At 42.2% G+C, this 22967-nt stretch overlaps 1 protein-coding gene across 2 annotated transcripts in view; it reads right to left on the bottom strand.

The window, feature by feature from the left end:
* Positions 1 to 4169: 4169 nt before the first annotated feature.
* Positions 4170 to 22967, bottom strand: part of trappc8 (trafficking protein particle complex subunit 8) — a 149252-nt gene continuing 130454 nt past the window's right edge. For both annotated transcript variants that reach the window (XM_043687640.1, XM_043687639.1), the window contains 4 exons: positions 20220 to 20321; positions 17568 to 17713; positions 13643 to 13732; positions 4170 to 5315 (listed from right to left, as the gene is read on the bottom strand). In XM_043687640.1, coding sequence (XP_043543575.1) covers positions 5081 to 5315; positions 13643 to 13732; positions 17568 to 17713; positions 20220 to 20321 — 573 coding nt within the window. In that variant the 3' untranslated portion in view covers positions 4170 to 5080. The remainder of the gene's footprint in view (positions 5316 to 13642; positions 13733 to 17567; positions 17714 to 20219; positions 20322 to 22967) is intronic.

Consider the following 22967-nt stretch of genomic DNA (forward strand, 5'->3'; position numbering starts at 1 on the left):
TTGCTTGCAACTTGCACATGTTCAGCAAAATCCCTCGACACCTGCTTGTTGGGTTGTCATTTATTTGGCAATAGAGAGTTTCAGGGTGAGCCAAAGCCAATTACTCTCAGAACGAGAAGCAGAGCCGATAAACACACTGCCATCTACATCCCGTGACCAAGAGGATTCATACGTTCAAATGAAGCTGCTGGAAAATTGTACTGACCAGCAATTCAATCATCAGACTTTTCCTCAGTCAAGCCGTTTGGTAAACAGTGGAATAGCCAAATATAAAATGGGCCAGTTGCATTCTCAATGCCACAGCTTTTAGGATTAGTGTTAATATCTAAATTCTGAATGTACATAAAAGTTCAATATTCAAAGCTTATTCAAGAAAGTTTTACGACAGAAGCCACATGATAGCAGGTTATAGTCCAACAGGTTTATTTGAAATTACAAGCTTTCACAGTGCTGCTCCTTCATCAGGTAAAGGGGCAGTGCTGTGAAAGCTTGTGATTTCAAACAAACCTGTTGCACCACAACCTGTTGTCATGTGATTTCTGACTTTAAAACTTCCTTGAACTTAAACCCCCTTTAGATCTCTGCATCCATGCTTTTATTTGGTCCATGATTAGTCTCCAACTTCCCAGTACCAAAGCTCTGAATTCCTCACCCCATTCCCAAACCTCTCCACTTTTCTAGCCGAAGACACTCTCGTCAACCCAATTTTACTGGTCACTTGCCCTAATATGCTCTTTTGATCTGGTGTAGTAATTTTTCTGATAACATTCCTGTGAAGCATCTTGTCATTTTACGACAATAAGGACACTACATAAATGCAGCCAGTCTGTTTAGACAATCCTGTTCCCTCACGGTAGGAGCATAATTTCACTTCCACACTCCCTGGTCATGCAGATACTCACAGTTAACATTGTAAATCCACTGGAGGCTAAAACTTGATAGACTTTTACAGAATAATCTTAAATTTGCCAGTGTCAATAAATGTGGTGCTGGAAAAGCAGAGCCGGTCAGGCAGCATCCAAGGAGCACGAGAGTCGACGTTTTGAGCATAAGCTCTTCATCAGGAATGTGCTCTTCATCACACGTTCCCGTTGAACAGCTTATGCTCGAAATGTCGACTCTCCTGCTCCTCGATTCCTGCCTGATCAGCTTTGCTTTTCCAGCGCCTCACTTTTTGACTCTGATCTCCAGCACCTGCAGTCCTCAATCCCTCCCAGTTAAACAAAAAGGAAGAACTTGCACTTTTCATCACCTCAGGACACTCCAAAATCATTTACAGACAATGGAGTACTTCTAAAGTGTAGTCACTGCTCTGATTTGAGTTAAAAGCCACCACCTGTTGGACTATAACCTGGTGTATCTGGAAGTACTCTGCTCTTTCATTAGGGATCTAGTAGGGCAAAATCATAGGACACAATTTATAAACTTACCTTAAGTTCTCTCAGGAATGACTTGGAAGTAGTTCTGGGATTTACATATTAATTAATCAAAGCCTGCAAACCATTCTAAGTGACTACTATAAATTGTGTCCTATGATCCTACCCCATTAGTTACCCGAAGGAGGAGCAGAGCTCTGAAAGCTTGGACTGTAACCTGGGGTCATGTGATTTTTAAATTTGGTCTGTCCCAGTCAAACATCGGCACCTCCGTATCATGTTCTGATGTTGGAAATGCAAGTCAGTTTTGACACACTCCTATATTACCAAGATATTTGTTTTTGCATATAATGTAAAAGGTGATAGATATTGACCAGAATATTTGGTGACAGCTCCACGGTCCCTTCCTCAGAATAATACCATAAGATCATTTATCTTGACTGAGCAGTAGACAGGAGCATGTTACCCATGATTTAAATCCCATAATTTAAAAAAAAGTTTAAGATAATGAAAAACATGGTCACAGAATGACTAATGTTTAAGATTTAGCAGCAAACAAAAATGTTGATGGATTAGGAATTATAATAAGAACAAAACTTGACCACATCCGCAACAATTGTTGTGGATACATCTGTCCATGTAAGAGTGACCACCACACAGTCCTTATAGAGACATTCCTGTCTTCATAATTGAGAATACCCTCCATTATGTGGCACAATCACCATGATAAATAGGAAAAAACTCAGACAGATCCAGCAACTCAAGACTCAGCATCCACAAGGCCATCAGCAACAGTGCTGTACTTCAACACAGTTAAAAATCTCACAACACCAGGTTATAGTCCAACAGGTTTAATTGGAAACACTAGCTTTCGGAGCGACACTCCTGAACCACCTGATGAAGGAGCAGCGCTCTGAAAGCTACTGCTTCCAATTAAATCTGTTGGACTGCAACCTGGTGTTGAGATTTTTTAAACTTTGTACACCCCAGTCTAACACCAGCATCTCCAAGTCAGTACTTCAACACAATCTGCAACCTCAGGGCATGGCAAATCCCCAACTCTACCAGAGCAGTAAGGGGATCAACCTAGGTTCAAAGAGGACAGGACAACATGAAAGGAGCAGCACAGATGTAACAACCTTGTAAAGCAACAAATTAGAGCTGAGTGATCCCATGACCAATAAATCAGATCTAGGCTCTGCCATTTAAATGGTACAATTATACTCCATGGAGCAGGCTCCAAAAACATCCTCAGCCTCAACGATGAGGGATCCCAGCATATCAGTGCAAACGATAAGGCCAAATAATTCACTCCAATCTTCAGCCACAAGCAGCCTGCAGTCACTCCACGTGATATCAAGGAATGGTTGGAGGCACTGGATACAAAAAGACTATGGGACCTGACAATATCCCAGCAGCGCTGAAGGCTTGTGCTCCAGAGCTTGGGGCACCTCTAGCCAAGCTGTTCCAGTTGTCACAACACTGACACCTACTCGATGTGGATGACTGCTCATGTCCTGGAGACAAAAAGCAGGACAAATCCAACCCTTCCAATTACTGCACCATTCTACTCTCCATCATCAGTAGAGCAACGAAATACATCAACAGTGCCATCAAGCAGCACCTACTCAGTGACACCCAGTTTGGGTTCTGCCAGGACCACTCAGCTCCTGACCTCATTACAGCTTTGGTTCAAACATGGACCAAAGAGCTAATTCCAGAGGGGAGGGGAGAGTGCCAGCCCTTGACATCAAGGCTGGACTCAACCCAGTGTGGCATCAAGGAGCCGGAGCAAAACTGGAATCAAAGAGAGTTGGAAAAAGCTTTCTGCAGGCTAGAGTCCCCTACCTGGCACATAGGAAGGTGGTTATGGCTATCGGAGGTCATTATCGCAGCTCCAGCACAGCTCCGCAGATGTTCCTCAGGGTATTGTCCTAAGCCCAACCATCTTTAGCTGTTTCATCAATGACCTTTCCACCATCATAAGGTCAGAAGTGCAGATGTTTGCTGATGACTGCACAATGTTCCTCAGAAACTGAAACACGCCATGTCCAAATGGACAACATCCAGGTTTGGAATGACAAGTGCCAGGCAATGACCATCTCTAATAAGAGACAACCCAATGGTAACCCTTTGACATTCAGTTGCTACTGAATGCCCCACTACCAAAATCCTGGGGTTAGCATTGACCAGATATTGGATTAGCCATTTATATATATTAATGCACTTGCTACAGCAAGTTACAGGCTAGGAAATTTGCAGTGAGTAACTCACCTCCTGTATCTCTCAGCCTGTACAAGGCACAAGTCAGGAGTGTGATGGAATACTCTCTTCTTGCTAGAAAGAGTGCAGCTCCAAAAATACTAAAACAGTTTGAAACATTCCAAGACAAGTCAGCCCATGCCACCAATCCACAAGCTCCATCACTTATTACAAGATACACTGCAGCTTGGTAAATAGTAACTTCTAACCTCAAGGTAACTACTACTGAGGGCAGCTGATACATGGGAAGACCATTATCAAGCAGAGCTTCCATTCAAGGCATTTGGATTTCCTGACTTGGAAATAGATCACTATTTCTTCAGTGCTGCTGGGTCAAAGAGTTTGGAACTCCCTCCCCGGTGGCATTTTGGGTTTACCTACAGCACACGAAGTGATTCAAAAAGGCAGTTCACCACCATCTTCTCAAGGACAACTGGACAATAAATGCTGTCCCAGCCAGTGGTACATACACCATGAATAAACTTGAAAAAAAAACACTTCCATGTGACAGACAGAAACAACTCAATTATATATGGGTTATGTTTTATTCTATTTACAGACATTAGCTATAAATATAATACATCATTTCTTGAAAAGACATTTGTGTTCATTTTAATTCTGTCGATACATTAAATAACATATTAAATTTGCAAAGTTCCATCATAATGTAGCTAGCTGGGTCCAACTCAAAACCCTGTGGCTGTGAAATAAACATTGGATTGAATTCAATCAAACCAAAAATAGGTATGCTTCATTATTCAGCGCCATCTTCTAAACCTGAGATAATATTGAGGAAACAAATGAGTATGTAAAACAATAGGGCATTGGAATATTTCGTGTAAGCAATGTTTAATTTTACACCTTAAAAGGGGTGAACATAAACGATCTGCTTTCGCACAATTACCAATGAGGAGTTAGCTCATGCATTAATGCTCTTTTCCCACAGACTACACAGTTAGTGATCACTGGTCTTTTGATTTAGTAAGAAATGAAGGCCGAAGAAAGAAAAAGCCAAAGTTACAACCGATATCCTTCAGACAACTGCAGATATTCAAACCATGTGCTGGAAAAGGTAACAGCAGTTTTAAACTGCATCATTAACAGATGGCCCAACCTGCACACCTATATTCAACATTTGCATTAAAAAAGGTCTAAGCAGAGATGAATGATAAATATATTCAAAAATCATCTTACATATGCACATCAAGTTCAGAATTCCTTTTATTGTGAAAGACAAAATAATTTTAGGTCTGGTTTAGTCCTCAACCACCCCCCACCCCACCCATTTGTTCTGTACAGTTTTGAGATACTAGTTCTGTATTTGTGGTGGGTGCAGGGTATAACTGCAAGAAATTTCAACAATAGCTACAAAAGAAAGCAATCAGTACATATGATTCCTTCTGAGATTGACGGTGATAGGGACATGAGGTGCTGCCAGTTCCTCAGATATTGTTGATAATTATCAAGGCCGGTGTGGAGTTCTGTTGGCTGGTTTCACACTGCACATTCTGGTCGGCAAGCCTGGCGAAGACTCTGGGCGTCCCAAGATTATATACACCAGCGTGAACAAAACAAGCCTTCAATGGAACAGTGTAAACCTCCTGGCCCTTCAGCTGAATTTTGTACTGGGTCTGTCCAAGCCAAGTGAATGAACCATGGACCTCCAACATTTCTGGACTAGGAGAAAGAAAACATTCACAGATCAGCTAACATCTCATCTGCTAATCATTTGAGTTATTCCTGTTCCTAAACTAAGTGGAAAGAAAGATGTGAGATAGATGTCTGGAAGGAGTGCAAGAACAATGCTGCACTCATCACATAAAATGGCAGGCAGAGCACGGTGGGCGGCACGGTGACACAGTGGTTAGCACTGCTGCCTCACAGCGCCAGAGACCCGGGTTCAATTCCCGCCTCAGGCGACTGACTGTGTGGAGTTTGCACGTTCTCCCCGTGTCTGCGTGGGGTAAATGTAGGTGTATGGGTGGGTTTCGCTTTGGCGGGTCGGTGTGGACTTGTTGGGCCGAAGGGTCTGTTTCCACACTGTAATCTAATCTAAATAACCCATACAGGTTTCAATAGTAAAACACCTGACCTGGAGGGGAATCTGGTTAATATGAGGAGAGCTTTAACCATGTGGTTTAAAGTGTTAGCAGTAGATGAGGAACTGCTTGTGCCTCTGCTCAAAGGAGAAACAGAGGGGTCTTCCATGATGCAGATGGATATGTAGAGATTCAAAGATGACAAGGAAAAGGTGAGGGCCAAAAACACGAATGGGGAGGTGTTAACTCTGTACTCTCAACAAATGGCGATGAACACCATTAATTTTGGATAAAACATACTGGAGCAACCCAACTGCAATTTTATTCGTAATTTAACTATCAGTCTAATTTTTTTTTTAAAAAACTTTGCACTAAATACAGATTCACCCAGTGCAAAATAAATGATCTGCAGGGATAAAACTCTATTCAGGAAAAAAAAAAGTACTTTTATGCTGAGAGCACAAGGTGCTGGGCCCTCTACTTTTTGTCATTTACATAAATGATTTGGATGCGAGCATAAGAGGTACAGTTAGCAAGTTTGCAGTTGACACCAAAATTGGAGGTGTAGTGGACAGCGAAGAGGGTTACCTCAGATTACAACAGGATTTGGACCAGATGGGCCAATAGGCTGAGAAGTGGCAGATGGAGTTTAATTCCGATAAATGTGAGGTGCTGCATTTTGGGAAAGCAAACCTTAGCAGGACTTATACACTTAATGGTAAGGTCCTAGGGAATGTTGCTGACCAAAGAGACCTTGGAGTGCAGGTCTCTTATGCTCCCATCCAAATCATTTATATAAGTGATGAAAAGTAGTGGACCCAGCACCAATCCTTGTGGCATTCCACTGGCCACAGGCCTCCAGTCTGAAAAACAACCCTCCACCACCACCCTCTGTTGTTGTTAAAGTGCCTTTGCTACATGATTGTTAAGTAATCCAATCCTGTTATACAACACCAACTCTAGGAGAGTTTGTTCAATGATTGGCTCCAGACATGTTGCTTTTTAAACCATTTGATGAACTTTTTATCTAGGCCATCTTTGCCCATCTTATGTTTCTAGTCTAAATGCAAATGAAAATCCCTCATGATTATTGCCATACCTTTCTGCCAAACTCCTATCAATTCTTCCTTTAAGTGCCATCCTACCATTGCAGGATATAGAAGGAGTGCAGGATGGTTATATATCACTTCCAAAAGTGATTATCTTTATTGTTTCTAATCTCTAACCAAATGCTTCAACATCTTAATTCCTGAGTTTGTGTCATTCCTCTCTGCTGTGCTATTTCCATCATAATTTAATAGACCACCCTCCACCTTTTCTTGGTTTTATGTCATTCCTAAACGTAACTTATCCTTTAATATCCACGTCCCGATCCACATCACCTTGCAGAGCCATGTAAGCTTGAAATAACTACCAAATGATATGTATTTATTGTGATTTTATGCCATCAGTTTTATTTTAAATGCATGCAGATATACAGCCTTTAATATTGTCTTTATATTATTTTTGTAACCTCAATCCCATTATTTATCGATTCACTCTTATATTTGAATTCTCTCTCCCACTCCACGAGAGTATGCTGATCATGTGGCATAATTATTCTTTTCTCTCTTGCCTTGTTTCCAGACCTTCCCAAATTTGTTCTGTACACCCAAAATGCAGTTTAAAACCCACTCTATGATCCTTGTTATGCGACTCGCTAGAATACTGGTCACAACATATTTCAGGAACAGACTCTCAAGACCCCTGCTTTCCTCAGTTATGGCACCAGTATCACAAGCTGCATTGCCCGAAACGTCGATTTTGCCTGTCCTTTTGCCTGTCCTCGGATGCTGCCTGAATTGCTGTGCTCTTCCAGCACCACTGATCCAGAATCCCATTTCTCTCAGACCATCCATGCACTTCTTCAACCTTACTTGCACATGCATGAGGTGATAATTCAAAGATTTTAACACTTTTGATTTCTTGCTATTTAATTTAACTCCTAACTCCTCGTCCTGACTATGAGGAACCTCTTTCCTCTTTCTGTCTATCTTGATACCTTCATGAACCACAATGACTGGATCCTTTCCCTGCCAATTGTCAACTCTTTTCCACCTCTCGGCCCTAGCACCAAGCAGCTAACCCAGCCTTTAGAACTCTTCCTTTATCCTGCACAGAATTACAAACAACCTCCTTCACTATTCTGTCCCCTACGATCATTACAGCCTTTTTGACTTTGCCTCGTTTTGTTTGAATGTCTTTTTAAACCAGAGTCCATGGTCATTTTGCTCATTTCCTCTGCACTATTCACTCCCAATAAGCTGAGGGAACCTCACACCAGCACTACACCTGGCTTCGTCATTAGAAAATGCAGCAGGTGGAGTTTATGAGGTGCAGGCTATTCCGATGGAAGTGGACACCTTGCCAGGCTGACTGAGCATGGAGGCAGTGAAATGCTGGCGATCTGAGTCAGAAAGTGTGGCGCTGGAAAATCACAGCAGGTCAGGAAGCATCCGGGGAGCAGGAGAGTCAATGTTTCGGGCAGAATCAGAACGCTCCTGATGAAGGGCTTATGCCTGAAACATCGACTCTCCTTCTCCTCGGATGCTGCCTGACTGAGCATAGAGAACACCACTGATGTGAAGGCAATTGTGCAAAGGCTGAAGTGCCTGTATTCTTGCCTCAAGACCCTTTGCTTGTCTCAGTTGGAATCCCAACCCCTTTCCCTGACAAATGACTAAATCAGCAGACACTATCCTAAGGGGGTGTGACTGCTTTCAGGAGTGCCCTGGATTTTACACTCACTGATGTGTTGCAATGTCTGTAAGAGTTTATAGCTCATACACACTGAGGCTGAAGCTGCTCAGGGTACAAACATTTACTACAGACATATTGTCCTGGATTACACTGGGGTCCAGGAGCTCCGATATTCTGGAATTGCAAAACAACACCCACTCAGCCATCTTTCAGCATTACTTAATTAAGTAATTAATGATATGTAATTATTAAATAAAATAAAATAATGTCTCGTAACTATCAAGCACTGCACAAACTTAAACCACCTAATCTACCAAAATTTACTACTGAAGAATACGATAAATAATGAAATCACTAATTTCTTACTTCACATTGGTTAGTGTGCCTTAAATAATTATAAGCTAGATAATTATAGGTTGTTTTTTCTCAATTTCAGCACTTTACACTTGTTACATTTCAACAAGAACAAGGAGGACTGTAGTGTTTAAGATACAGGAACTTTATTCAGAAAGGTCTTTACTCTGCAATAGCAAGATTTGACTGATTTTTGCCTTCGAAATGACCAATAACATCATCATTGTGGCACGTGGTCAGACTCTTAAAGCAACAGTCCCAAATTCTTTCATAAATGCACAATACAATATCCTAACAGTCGTTACTCACCAGCCAATCAACTCACAACCTGTTTGAAGTTTCATATTTAGAACTAGAGGGCATAGGTTTAGGGTGAGGGGAAAGATATAAAAGAGACCTAAGGGGCAACATTTTCACGCAGAGGGTGGTACGTGTATGGAATGAGCTGCCAGAGGATGTGGTGGAGGCTGGTACAATTGCAACATTTAAGAGGCATTTGGATGGGTATATGAATAGGAAGGGTTTGGAAGGATATGGGCCGGGTGCTGGCAGGTGGGACTAGATTGGGTTGGGATATCTGGTCGGCATGAACAGGTTGGACCGAAGGGTCTGTTTCCATGCTGTACATCTCTATGACTCTAACACACCAACATGGTATCTACTTTCAATAAGGTAACATGTGACCCATTAGCAAGGACTGACTGTGATAAAGCTGCAGGCAATGAACAATAACGATTCAGAAAGAGATTCAGAGAAGCTGCTAATAATTTTTCTGATGAAGTCAAATTTGGGAATGGACACACTTGCCTTGCAAAAATATCTGACAACATCTGTTTAAGCTTCAGGGAAATTAGATTTTAGAAAATGCCAAATAAATAGGTAGAAAGAGAAATGCTGATTTCTCGGCCACCTTTCATTGCCTCAGGAGATCCCAAAGTCTGAAGCTGAAGAGGAATGCAACTTGTTCCAGGAACTTAACTATTTCACACGAATAACCAGGATTTAGAAGTGCATAGCAAAATACTTAAATTTCCATGCAGACTCAAAATAGAAAAAGGCAGTTTGGAAAAACCAAAGAAGCCAATTGCTAAATATCTCGGAACAGCAAGATGACATTAACATAGACAAGTGTGAAGTACTACTCCCACATAAACTGACATCAGTACTGCATAACAATGATGACAAAGAGTTGGCAAATGCATGTACTGATATCACTGATGTACATACTCCTGATGAAATATTTCCAATTTAAAAGTTTAAATGTTATTTCCCTTTGATCTCCACCAACTTGTCATTCGATCTGTTCTGCTTCCACTCAATCATAGATCTTCCCACGTCTGTTCTCCCACACTTTCAGCTGCTTAAATCACTTGTTCCCTTTCCACTGAAAGGCCATTGACCCGAAACACTAACTGCTATTCTCTCTACGGCTGCTGCCAGACCTTAGTGCTTTCAGAATTTAGCTTTTTAAAAAAAGTTACATCCAACTAATGTATGAAAACAGACAAAGATGAAAGCTTCAGACTATTCATAGCCAAGCTTAAGGGAGTCAGGCAGCACTTCAATAGTCATCAATATGCAATAAAGTGACCTGGCATACACATGCATATTTGTCATTGAAGGTCACAGGACCACTCAAGAACAGTTCAGAAAGCACATATTCCCTACACTTTCCTCATAGGGGCACGCAGTAGAAGAGCACAGAGTTTTGATGCACTTGCAGAAATTACTAATTTTGACTCGGTGTCTAGCTTTGGCTACTACCATTTAGGAAGGATGTGAAAACTCTGGAGAGTTAAGACTGTTCTCCTTAGGAAGGAGTTGGTCAGATCTTACCTGCAATCTACCCCAGTCAGTGACAAGTTCGAGGCAAGGCAGAGCCAAAGGGGAGATATAGGGCGCTTAGAAGGAGAAGGGGTTAGCGGGGAGTAGTCAGGGAGTTAGAATTAGGAAGGCTGGCGTGAGGTAGGGTGCGGGGTAAGGGTACATAGGGTAGAGTGAGACGGAGGAGCCCTGCCTGTGGAGAGTGGCGGCTCATGTTTCAGACAGGACTCCTCCGAAAGGGGGGTGGTCAGCGAGGCAGAGGTGAGAGGGCAAAAGAAAGGGAGTCTTAGGAACCATTTTGGGGCAGCATGGTAGGTCAGTGGTTAGCACTGCTGCCTCACAGCGCCGGAGACCCAGGTTCAATTCTCGCCTCAGGCGACTGACTGTGTGGAGTTTGCACGTTCTCCCAGTGTCTGCGTGGGTTTCCTCCGGGTGCTCCGGTTTCCTCCCACAGTCCAAAGATGAGCAGGTCAGGTTAATTGGCCATTCTAAAATTGCCCGTAGTATTAGGTAAGGGGTAAATGTAGGGGTATGGGTGAGTTGCGCTTCGGCGGGTCGGTGTGGACTTGTTGGGCCAAAGGGCCTGTTTCCACACTGTAATGTGATCTAAATCTAATCTAATCTTGGGTGACTGTTTGTGTGGAGTTTGCACATTCTTCCTGTGTCTGCGTGGGTTTCCTCTGGGTGCTCCAGTTTCCTCCCACAGTTCAAAGACGTGCAGGTTAGGTGAATTGGCCATACTAAATTGCCCAAAATGTTCAGGGATGTGTAGGTTAGGTGCATTAATTAGGGGTAAATGTCAAGTAATGGGGATTGGGTTTGGTTGGCATACTCTTCAGAGGGTTGGTGTGGACTTGTTGGGCCAAAGGGCCTGTTTCCATACTAGGGATTCCAAGAAGATTTGATAAAAGTATTCAAAATCATGAGGGTTCTGGACAGCATAACTCAGCTGAACCTGCTCCAGTTCAAGAAAGAGAGAACAGGAAACCATTTTCATGCAGTGGGTGGCTCAGATCAGGAACCCACTTCCTGAGTGTAAGGACAGGCAGGTTCAACCAAGGCTTTCAAAAGGGAAATAGACCATTATCTGAAAAGGATAAATAGGTGAAATGCTCATTTGGAGAGCTGGCACAGACTGGATTGGCTGAATGGCCCTTCCTGCATTATAATGATTCTGTGCATGCATAATGAGGCATAGCATCATGGATGATAAAGCCTGGAATAACTGAGTGGAACTGCCAGCTGTCCGGAGGCTTATTTATGATGGACTGTTGTCCAACACTGGAACAGCATTCAGAGTGCACTCGGACAAATCTTGTGGTCTGTGCTCTCCTCTACATTGGAGGAGCAGAGCGCAGACTGGACGACTGCTTTGCGACCCATGTTCTGTCTGCAAAAATGACAGACGCTGGTTGCTTGCCTTTTCAACACACCACTTCATTGCCTGGCTAACGTGTGTGTCTCTGGCTTCCGACAGCACTCCAACAAAGCTCAATACAAACTGGAGGAATAACCTCTCAGTCTGCTTGGGAAGATTACAATCTTCTGAACTCTATACCGAGTTCAATAATTGTAGGGCCTGAGTACCTTCACCCATTTCCTTACTCCAACCTGCACACACCAAGCCTTGTCTCTTGTCATCACATGGCCTGCTACCACAAACAATCCAAAACTGGCAGTCACTAACAGTCCCCATTAGCAGCTATTCATTCTCCCAGGCTGACATTGGTCTAGAATCCCTACACTGTGGAAGCAGGCCATTTGGCCCATCGAGTCCACAGTAACCTTCAAAGAGCATCCCATCCAGACCCACCCCCTACCCTATCCTTGTAACCCTGTATTTCCCATGGCTGATACACATAGGCTGTACATCCCCAAACACCATGGCAATTCAGCATCACCAATCCACTTAACTGTACATCTTTAGACTGTGGAAGGAAACCCATGCAGACACAGGGGACTGTGCAAACTCCACACAGACAGACATGTTCCCAAGGCTTGAATCGGACCCGGGTCTGTGACGCTGTGAGGTGGCAGTGCTAACCACTGAGTCACCGTGCCTAACTTTCTTCCAGGGTCTACACCAACCTTCTCCCAGGTAAAACCGGTTTTGAAGAGTAGTCACTGGACACTTAACTCTGCTTTCTCTCCAAAGATGCTTCAGACGTGATGAGTTTTTCCAGCAATTTCTCTTTTTACTTGCAAAACTCATTTAGTTTTTGAACTCAGTGCTTCAATGAATGCCAGGTTTAATTGCTTAAAACTTGAAGGTTGCCATTGAATGCACATCAGCAATGAAAAACACATGCAATACATGGAAGCATATTAAACAGGTTTCAACACAGAATAAAAGTTTTCTTCTCCCAGAGACATTAGTGACCCAGTTGGGTTTTAATGCCAATCCAACCAACTGCAGTATCACCGTTACTGATGGAGCTTCCTAACTCCAGATTATTACTCCAACATTATACAAAAGGGGGTTGGTTTAGCTCACTTGACTGGATTGTTGGTTTGCGAAGCAGTGACACTGACAAGTGAGAGTTCAATTCGTGCAGTGCCAGAGTTTGCCATGTAGGACTCTCCTTCTCAACCTCTCCCCTCATCTGAGGGATGGTGGCCCCAGGTTAAACCACCACCAGTTGGCTCGGTTTATAATGAGACAGCAGTCTGATAAGATGATGAGACTTGATTATACAGAACAGAATTCACATTCCTTGCAATCCATGCCCCTGGAGAAATTCAGAATTTCTGAATTCTGGCAGGATCCGTAGCTAAAGAATCAGGGTTAACATTTCAATTCTGGAATGACTCCTCTTTCATATGTTCATACTGGACTCAAAACATTAATGGTTTCTCGGTCCACGGACGCTCCCAAACCCACTGGCTTATTCAGCTTTGTCTATGTTTATTTCAGATTTCTAGCACCTGAAGTATTTTGCCTTTATTCCAGTAAAATAATCACTGAAGTAACAAAAACAAAGCATACCTAAGTTATTTTAGAATTAGCAGTTTGAAAATGAAACATAGAAGTTCTAGAAATGGTCTTACCTTGTGGCCTTGTGTCGAAGATCAATGATAATGTCCACTTCAATCTGACAGCAGTTAAAGAGAACGAGAGTAACTGGTACTAAACATAAACTGCAGGTCAGAGAAAAATATGAAATCACAAAAATGTGTTAATGGATTCCCAGCACCTACAAATATACATATTTCGAGCACAAAAATGGAACTTTAACGTAATACGAAGCTCATATACTAGAATTCTAATGTTTCTCAACTGACATGTCTTTGGCAAAAAGGCCATGAAATAAAAATCAAAAAATATGTGTCTTTATTATTTGAATGTAGGAAATGAAGTATTGTGCACTAGCCACTTGATTTACCAGTCACATGCAATTATATTACAAACACATTCCTCAAAGCAATTATAGTATAACTTCAATAACTCCAATATTTTCTGAGGCTCCACTAACTTGCTTGCTTTTTATCCAGTTCAGTCCTGTGACGTTTTTGTGCAACGTCTCTTTCTGGGTTTAGTTGTAAGTTTATATTTTATAAACTGCACTTTGTTTTCGCTTTAACCTGTTTATCAGTAAACAGAGTTAACGTGAATTCAAAAAATCATTTTCAGCTAAATAATAAATACTGACCATGTTCTTCTTAAATTGTTTTCACAATGAAATGCAACAATTCAATTATCAGAGAAAATACCCCAGAAGTTCCAAGCACAAAATTTTGCTAAATATGTTGTTATGGACCAGACCAAACCTCCTTCAACTACACCAAGGAGATAGCCTAGACCCTAACTTTTGGCTTATTTAAAGGTAAGTGTAAGGTGCTGTGTTCCAGATGTCACTCAATTGGTCACACTACTTGGCTTTAAGCAAAACACACTTTTGTATTTTAACTGGGTGTAAGACTAACAAAAGAAAGAATTGATACAACTCACTCTACTGGAAAAACGTAACAGAATAATAGATTTAACTAAATAGCAATGGTACCAATATAGCAGCATCCGATAAACACACCCCTGGCAAAGGCAAGTTCTGTAAAATAGATTGTCTCCTGCGATTCTGGCAGAGAGAAAGAATCTAGCTTTTTGCAGCCAAGACGTAGATAACAACTTCCAGAGCCAACTTCAAAATCCCAATCACTGAAAGCTAAACTAAAACTCTGGTTCTGTGGGAGCCCATCTCCACCCGTTCATGCTGCTCTTATTGTTCTAACTTTTTAAAAACCCCAGGGCTTCACTGGTTGTTTACTTTATTGGGTGGAAAAGACAACTCGTTACCTCTGGCTCAAACCTCACTTTGAAAAATAAATAAACCAGGATAAAGGCCATAGTATCGTCACAATATTATGATGGGAGGTGTCCAATTCGTATTATTAGTTTGGAAGCTTGTATTTTAAAAGTGACAGAATTGGAAATCAGTCAAAGATGCAAATAACAGGACGGGCAACTAAAAGCTTCAAAGACACTGATTTTAAAAGACAATTTAAAAAGGACCACAACAGAGAAACAAAGCTAAGAAATTCCAGGTCACAGAGTTCAGTCACAAATTAGGAATGTGAACGGAGAGACTTACAGAAGATTAGGCCAGATTTGGAGCTGAACAATTTTTTTTTAAAAAAAGTCATGCATTGGATGTGGGAGTCACTGGCCAGACCGGGTAAGGATGGCGGTTTCCTTCTTTGAAGGAAACAAGTGAACCAGATGGGTTTTTCCTGACAACAATCATTTAGACGTTAATTCCAGCCTTTTATCGAATTCAAATTCCACCACCTGCCAAGGCAGAGGCTTGAACCTGGGTCCCCATAACATTATCTGGCTGTCTGGATTAATAGTCTAACAATAATACCATTAGGTAGCGTTTCAGAACATTAGCATGAGGGAGAGGAAGGGCTCAAAGTGATTTAAACATGATCACAAGTCTTGGATCGTGTAAACTGATGAGCATGAGGGGGATCAGAAGAGTACGGGTAAAATATCTCAGAATAAAATGCTTTAAGTCTTCCTCATCTTTAGGTGGAAGAAACTGTGGGACATTTAGGACTGAAAGAAGTGCTATGTCAGAACTAAGGAGTGGAGGAGGCAGATCAGCCTATAGCAAAAATTTATAGTGCCTTTGGCGTGGCAAGAGGGCCCAAAGCATTTCATAGGAATATTATGAAACAAAGTATGAAATTAATTCACCCAACATGTTAGGAGACGAAAGATTTGATTGGAGGAGGTAGGTACTTTAGAGAGGTGGAGAAGACTGGAGTTGTAACTACAGCAACTGAAGGCCGGAGTCTCCAATGCTGGAGTAATTAAAGCTGGAAGTGCACAGAGGCTAGAATCAGAGGACTGCAGAGATGTCAGGGAGTTGCAGGGTTGCAGTAACTTGGCCTTACCTTTGTTAATTAGGTTACCAAGCAACAGCTGTAAGTGAAGTAAAGATCACAGCCAAGGACAGATCCAGATCTAGAGTTAAAGGTTGGGTGTTGGACGAGGTAGATAAAACAAGTTATTGCTGATACCTTTTCATAGTTAGATCAGTAAGAGTGGGCATAATCAAGATCAGAGGAGTAGTGACACTGGAGGAGGATGGCGTAAGTGCCCATGTGAAGAGATACAAATCAAGAAGGACAGAAAAAGATAGTGCACGGTGTTCACAGGTATGCCACTGGAAACACTAGTGTTTCAGTGCTCTGGTAGAAGTGGAAACATAAAAGGCCAGCACTGAATTTGAAAAACAGAACTGGGACATGACAACATGCTCAGGGACTATGAAAAGCAAAGGGAGATTGGAGGTGGGGCTCGTTTGGCAAGAGAAGAGGAAGACAGAATGCAATGTTAAGAGATATCCTGAGGAAGAGAATGCTACCCAAGGCTACTGAACCATTTAAAATATCAGCAACCATGAGTGTCAGGGGTCACATGGTCAGTAGTTTACCAGGGTGGGTTTAATGTCAAGATAAACTTGGAGGTGAGATATAGAAGAGAGACAGGGGCAAGTGGGAATCTGTAAAGAGGCTTGGTGGGAAGGGATAGAACATAAAAAAAACAGCGCAGTACAGGCCCTTTGGCCCTCGATGTTGCGCCGATCCAAGCCCACCTAACCTAAACTAGCCCACTATCCTCCATATGCCGATCCAATGCCCGTTTAAATGCCCATAAAGAGGGAGGGTCTACCACTGCTATTGGCAGGGCATTCCATGAACTCACGACTCGCTGTGTAAAGAACCTACCCCTAACATCTGTTCTATACCTACCCCGCCTTAATTTAAAGCTATGCCCCCTTGTTATAGCTGACTCCATACGTGGAAAAAGGTTCTCATGGTCAACCCTATCTATACCCCTAATCATCTTGTACACCTCTATCAAGTCACCCCTAAACCTTCTTTTCTCCAATGAAACAGCCCCAAGTGCCTCAGCCTTTCCTCATACGATCTTCTTACCATACCAGGCAACATCCTGGTAAACCTCCTCTGCACCCGTTCCAGTGCCTCCACATCCTTCCTATAGTATGGCGGCCAAAACTGCACACAATACTCCAGATGCGGCCGCACCAGAGTCTTATGGAGATTTCAGAAGCAGCTGATCAGATAGCATCAAGCTCAGCGACAAAATATAGGCACATGAGATCATGGCAATGTGCGACTAAAGGGAGCAGGTCAGACAGGGTGAAAAGAGGCTGCTGGTTTGGAAATTAGCTAAAAGTTAACACTCCTCTCCAAGATGATCCTGGTATAATGCTGTTGGAGCATAAAACCCAATAGTGCATAAAATACAGAAGTTTCACTCAAGAAACTGAAAATGACACTGGTATGCTATTGTGAGGAATAATCCTTCAATCTTACATTCGCAATCTACCATGATGTTCAGCATAGAAGTATATAATTAATTCTTTCCCTTCAAGCATATTTAAGCATAGTTAATTCCATGCCAAGACATTTCCAATTAGACATGTTTAAAAAGCAAATTACAAACCTCTTTTGATGAAAGGGATGGTCGTAGTATTCAGGGTAATGCAAGCTGATCTTAATAAGGTGGGAAAGCTGTTCCATACTCGGTCTTGCAGGTTGCTGTGGCTGTTCAGGTCGCACAAATTTCAACAGAACCATTTCCTGTGCTTCCTGGAATATGCAAGATAGGGACCAAAATAAACATGCAAACTAGATAACTTATTTCTTCCCAAAACTGAACACAATAGCAATCGTTGCTCAAGGGTCAGAAAATGTCTGCAGTTCATACAATGCCTTTAAATGCATGGTTACTGGAAACAGTTAGGTGAAAGTGAGGACTGCAGATGCTGGAGATTAGAGTCTAGATTAGAGTGGTCCTGGAAAAGCACAGGTCAGGGAGCATCCCAGGAGCAGGAAATTCGACGTTTCGGGCAGGAGCCCATCAGGAATCATGATCATTAGGAATTCCTGAAGGGCTCCTGCCCGAAACGTCGAATTTCCTGCTCCTTGGATGCTGCCTGACCTGCTGTGCATTTCCAGTGTCACTCTAATCTTTACTAGAAACAGTTACAGAATCAGATCAGCTCCAGTCACATACTCATTTAGGTAGTGCATTCCAGATCCTAATGCACATGGACTGCAGTGGTCCAAGGCAGTGACTCACCACCACTTTCTCTAGGGCACTAGAGATAGTCAATAAATGCTGGTCTAGACAGTGACACACATGTTCCATGAATGGAAAAAAAAACTCACGCCTTAAAGATGCCTCTTCTCATATCATTATTGTTGGCTGTTGTCCAATGGCCAGGGATGACTGAAAAACTCAGGTTCAAGTCCCTGGAATTTCCCTCCTTGCCTCCCACAACAGCCTTAGATATATTGTACATGGGCCTTTGATTTATCCACTTTTAAGCCTCCTAAAACCAATAATTCCTCTCTTAATGCGAATTTATTCAAATACATTGCAGTTTCCCTCCCTGATTTCAAGATCTTTCTCCACAGAAAATATAGATGCAAAGCATTCACTTAAAACGTCAGCCACATCTTCCAGCTCCACACAGATTGCCATTTGGGTCCCTAGTGGTTCTACTCTTTCCCTAGTTCTTAGTTTGTCTCTAATAGAGGAACCTTGATTATCTGAAGGACATGGACGGGAAGCATTTTTGTTTAGTTAGTGAATTCCGCATTGAATGCCAGATAACAGTTTAGACAAGCATCGAGACCTTGCGATTTTGCTGGATAATCTGATATTCACATGATCAAATGCCAGATAATCAAGGTTCCTCTGTATACTTGTAAAACACCTTTAGATTTTTCTTGATGTTACCTGCGGTATTTTTTCTAATTTCCCATCTTTGCTCTCCTAAGTTTGAGTAATCCCCTGAATTTGCTATACTAAGGCATCTACTGTTTTCAGCCTTCAGTTTCTACAATAAGTTTCTTTTTCTCTCTCATCTCTTCGATCCTATACATCCCTTGACATCCAGAGATCTTTTCATTTGTTGGTCCCACCTTTCACTTTACATGAACACAATGACATGATGTGAATTCAGTAGATATTGGTGAGACCGCACCGGAGTACAGTCTGCAGTTTTGGTCTCCTTATCTAAGAAAGGATGCACTTACCACAGAGGGAGTGCAGAGGTTCACTGGACTGATACCAGAGATGGTAGGACTGTCCTATGAGCAGACTTTAGTTCGACTGGACCTGTATTCATTGGCGTTTAGACTGACAGAAAGGATCGGATTGAAATGTATAAAATTCCAACCGGACTGGACAGACTAGATGCAGGGAGGATGTTTCCCCTGGTTGCAGAGTCTAGAACCAGGGGACACAGGGTAGACCATTTAGGACTGAGGAGGAAACATTCCCACTCACAGCGTGGTCAATCTGTGGAATTTCTTTCTACAGGAGGCGGTGAAAGCTGGTCATGGAGTACATTCAAGAAAGAGATTGACACATTTTTAGATATTAAAAGGTATGATGGGAAAGCAGGAATATGGCAGTGAGATAGATGAGATCATACTGAATGACAGAGCAGGACTGAAGAGCTGAATAGCTGACTCTTGCTCCTAGTTTTGTATGTTTCTTACATTTGTAATTGGTACAGACAATGACATGGAGAAAGCACCAGGGCCTGCTGACCCCTACAAGACGAAGACTTGCTTATTTCGAAAGCACTTGCAGACATGATTGGCTAAATGGCAGTGTTGTGCGTTACAACATATTTGTGACGAAGACAAAATAACTTGTATTAATCTTATTAATATAAAGTAAATCCAAGAGGAGACAGATTCAAACTCATTGAAATGTAAATACAGGCCTGATATTACAATATCATTCTTCACAAAGAATTGTCAATATATGGCAGAAGCCATATGGAATTATTTTATACAAACAAGGAGTTGTTACAATATGGGGACTGGAAAACATTTTGTTTGGATAAATTAAGATGACCTGCAAGGTGTTGTTCATTTTTAATATTTGCAGTCCACAGGTCCAGGAAAATACCAGCACAAGTCATATTTAGATTAAGATCAATTTCAGAAGCAAAATAGAGAAACATTATCACTAACAGAATGGATTACAATGGAATGAAATGGACTGAACTGGATCAAGCTAGGCTGTAAGACGTCACATAAGCACAACAGCGTTGTCAAGTCAGAAAGGCATTACCTGTACTTGAGGCAACGAACAGGCTTCTTTTCCAATCGACTCCAAAGCAACATGAAGCTGGCCTTCCAATATAAGCTGCTTGTTGTCCTCAACAACATATGCCTGTAACAAGAAAAGGGAAAATAAATTTCTATGCCACAAATATTTCACTGAAACTTCCACCATTGTTCAGTGAAAGACTGTTACCTCAGTGTATTAACAGAAAGTAGACCAGGTACAAGACTACCAGTTTGCATATAAAGCTGGCTGCTCCCTTACTCCTTACACAATCATGGCTGTCAATTTTTCAGTTAATCACAAACAGACATTCCGCACCTAGATGGCCATTAAAGCTAATGAAGTAGTAGATCCCTAAACACTAACAAAGGTACATGCTTCCACAACCACCTCATCCCCAGCCCCTACAATGCCCTGGATCTAAATATACACAGCAAATTTGTCCATTTCCATATAGATCAAGTAAACCTATATAAACTAAGTCACTGGCTGTGAATAAATACAGGTACTACAGTTTTCCTCATTTTTGGGAGGCATTGTTCTGAGACGGTCACTATTTTCTAACAGGCAAATGTCCAATGGCAACAAACGTAGAACAGTACAGCACAGTACAGGCCAGGCCCTTTGGCCCTTGACATTGTGCCAGCCTTTTATGTTACTCTAGGATCAGACTAACCTACATACCTTTCATTGTTCTATCTTCCATGCGTTGATCCAAGAATTGCTTCAAAGTCCCTATGTATCTGACTCTACCAAAACTGTTGGCAGAGCATTCCACACACGCACCACTCAAAAAAAAACTTATCCTCTTAACCTTCCTCCAATCAACTTAAAATTATGCCCCCTTGTGATAAACATTTCTGCCCTGGGAAAAAGTCTCTGGCTACCCACTCGGCGCCTCTCAACATCTTATACACCTCTATCAAGTCACCTTTCATCCTTCTTCACTTCAATGAGAAAAACCCTAGCTCCCTCAACCTTTCTTCATAAAGAATACCCTCCAGTTCAGGCAGCATCCTAGTTAATCCTCTGTACAGCTTTCCTACAATGAGGCGACCAGAATTGAACACTATTCCAAGTGTGGACTAATCAGGACTCTACAGAGCTGTAACGTAACTTCACGGCTCTAAACCCAATCCCCCAGCCAATGAAAGCCAACGCACCATATACTCTTAACACCTCAGAACGAGATTACCCATCATAACCACGGTGGCTCAGTGGTTACCACTGCTGCCTCTCAGCGCCCGGGACCCAGCTTCGACTCCCACCTCGGGCAACTGTGTGTAGATTTTGCACATTGTCCCCGTGTCTATGTTTCCTCCAGGTGCTCTGGTTTCCTCCCACAGTCCAAAGATGTATGGTTAGGTGAATTGGCTATGCTAATTCACATTAGTTAGATACATTAGTCAGGGGGTAAATATAGGGTAGGGAAATGGGTCTGCAAGGGTTACTCTTCAGAGGGTTGATGTGGACTTGGTTCAAAAGGGCCTGTTTCCATCCTGTAGGGAATCTAATCTTAAAAAAAAAAGTACAACAGGTCTTTCGGTCCTCCAAGCCTGTGCCAACATATTTTGCCCTTCCATATTAAAACTGTCTTCATTTACAGGATCTGTACTCCTTTACTCCCATCCTATTCATGTATTCGTCCAGATGCTTCTTGAATGCTATTTGCCTGCTTCCAACACCAGCTCTGGCAGTATGCTCCAAGCACTCACCACCCTTTGTGTGGTACCTCATCTCAAAACTTCCCTCCTCACACCTTGAACCGGTGTCCCCTAGTAATTGACCTTGGGAAAAAGCCTCATACTTCCCACTCTATCCATGCCATTCACAATCTTATAACTTTATCAGGTGACCCCTCAACCTCCTGCATTTCAATGAAAATAAACCCAGTCTCTCCAACCTTTTTCCATTGCTAAAATCCCCGATACCAGGCAACATCTTGATAAACCTTTTCTGTACCCTCTCCAAAGCATCCACATCCTTCTGATGTTGACCAGAAATGTATGCAATAATCCAAGTGTAGCCTAAAGTTCTATAAAGCTGCAGCGTAGGATGCCTATCCTTATACTTAATGCCCCTTCCTAAGAAGCCAAGCATGCTAAAGCCTTTTTTACTCCCTTATCTACCTGCATTGCCACCTTCAGTGATCTGTGGACCTGCACACCCAGATCCCTCTATATACATAGGGATCTATCATTCACAACAATTTCCACCTGTACTTGATCTTCCAAAATGCATCACCTCACATTTGTCTGGATTGAACCTCATCTGCCATTTTTCTGCCCACACCTCCAACTGATCGATATCCTGCTGTATGCTTTGACAAGCCTCCTCACTATCTGCAATTCCACCAATCTTTGTATCATACGCAAACATACCAATTAGACCAGCTACATTTTCCTCCGAATCATTTATACAGACCATAATAGATCTGAGCACTGATCACCACTAGTCACAGCCCTCCGTTCCAAAAAACATCCTTCCACCGTTACCCTGTCTCCTATGACAAAGCCAATTTTGTATCCAGCTTGCCAGCTCACCCTTGGTACCACATGACTTCATCTTTTGTACCAGCTTGCCATGAAGGACTTTGTCAAAGGCTTCACTGAAATCCATGTAGGCAACATCAACCACTTTTCCCTCAATCTTTATCACTTGCTCAAACAATTTGATTACGTTAGTGAGGCATGACCTCTCCTGCACAAAACGATTCTTCGAAATACGTATTCATCTTGTCCTCAAGAATCT

Source organism: Chiloscyllium plagiosum, chromosome 4 (genome assembly GCF_004010195.1).
Source record: "Chiloscyllium plagiosum isolate BGI_BamShark_2017 chromosome 4, ASM401019v2, whole genome shotgun sequence".
Taxonomy (NCBI): Eukaryota; Metazoa; Chordata; class Chondrichthyes; order Orectolobiformes; family Hemiscylliidae; genus Chiloscyllium; species Chiloscyllium plagiosum.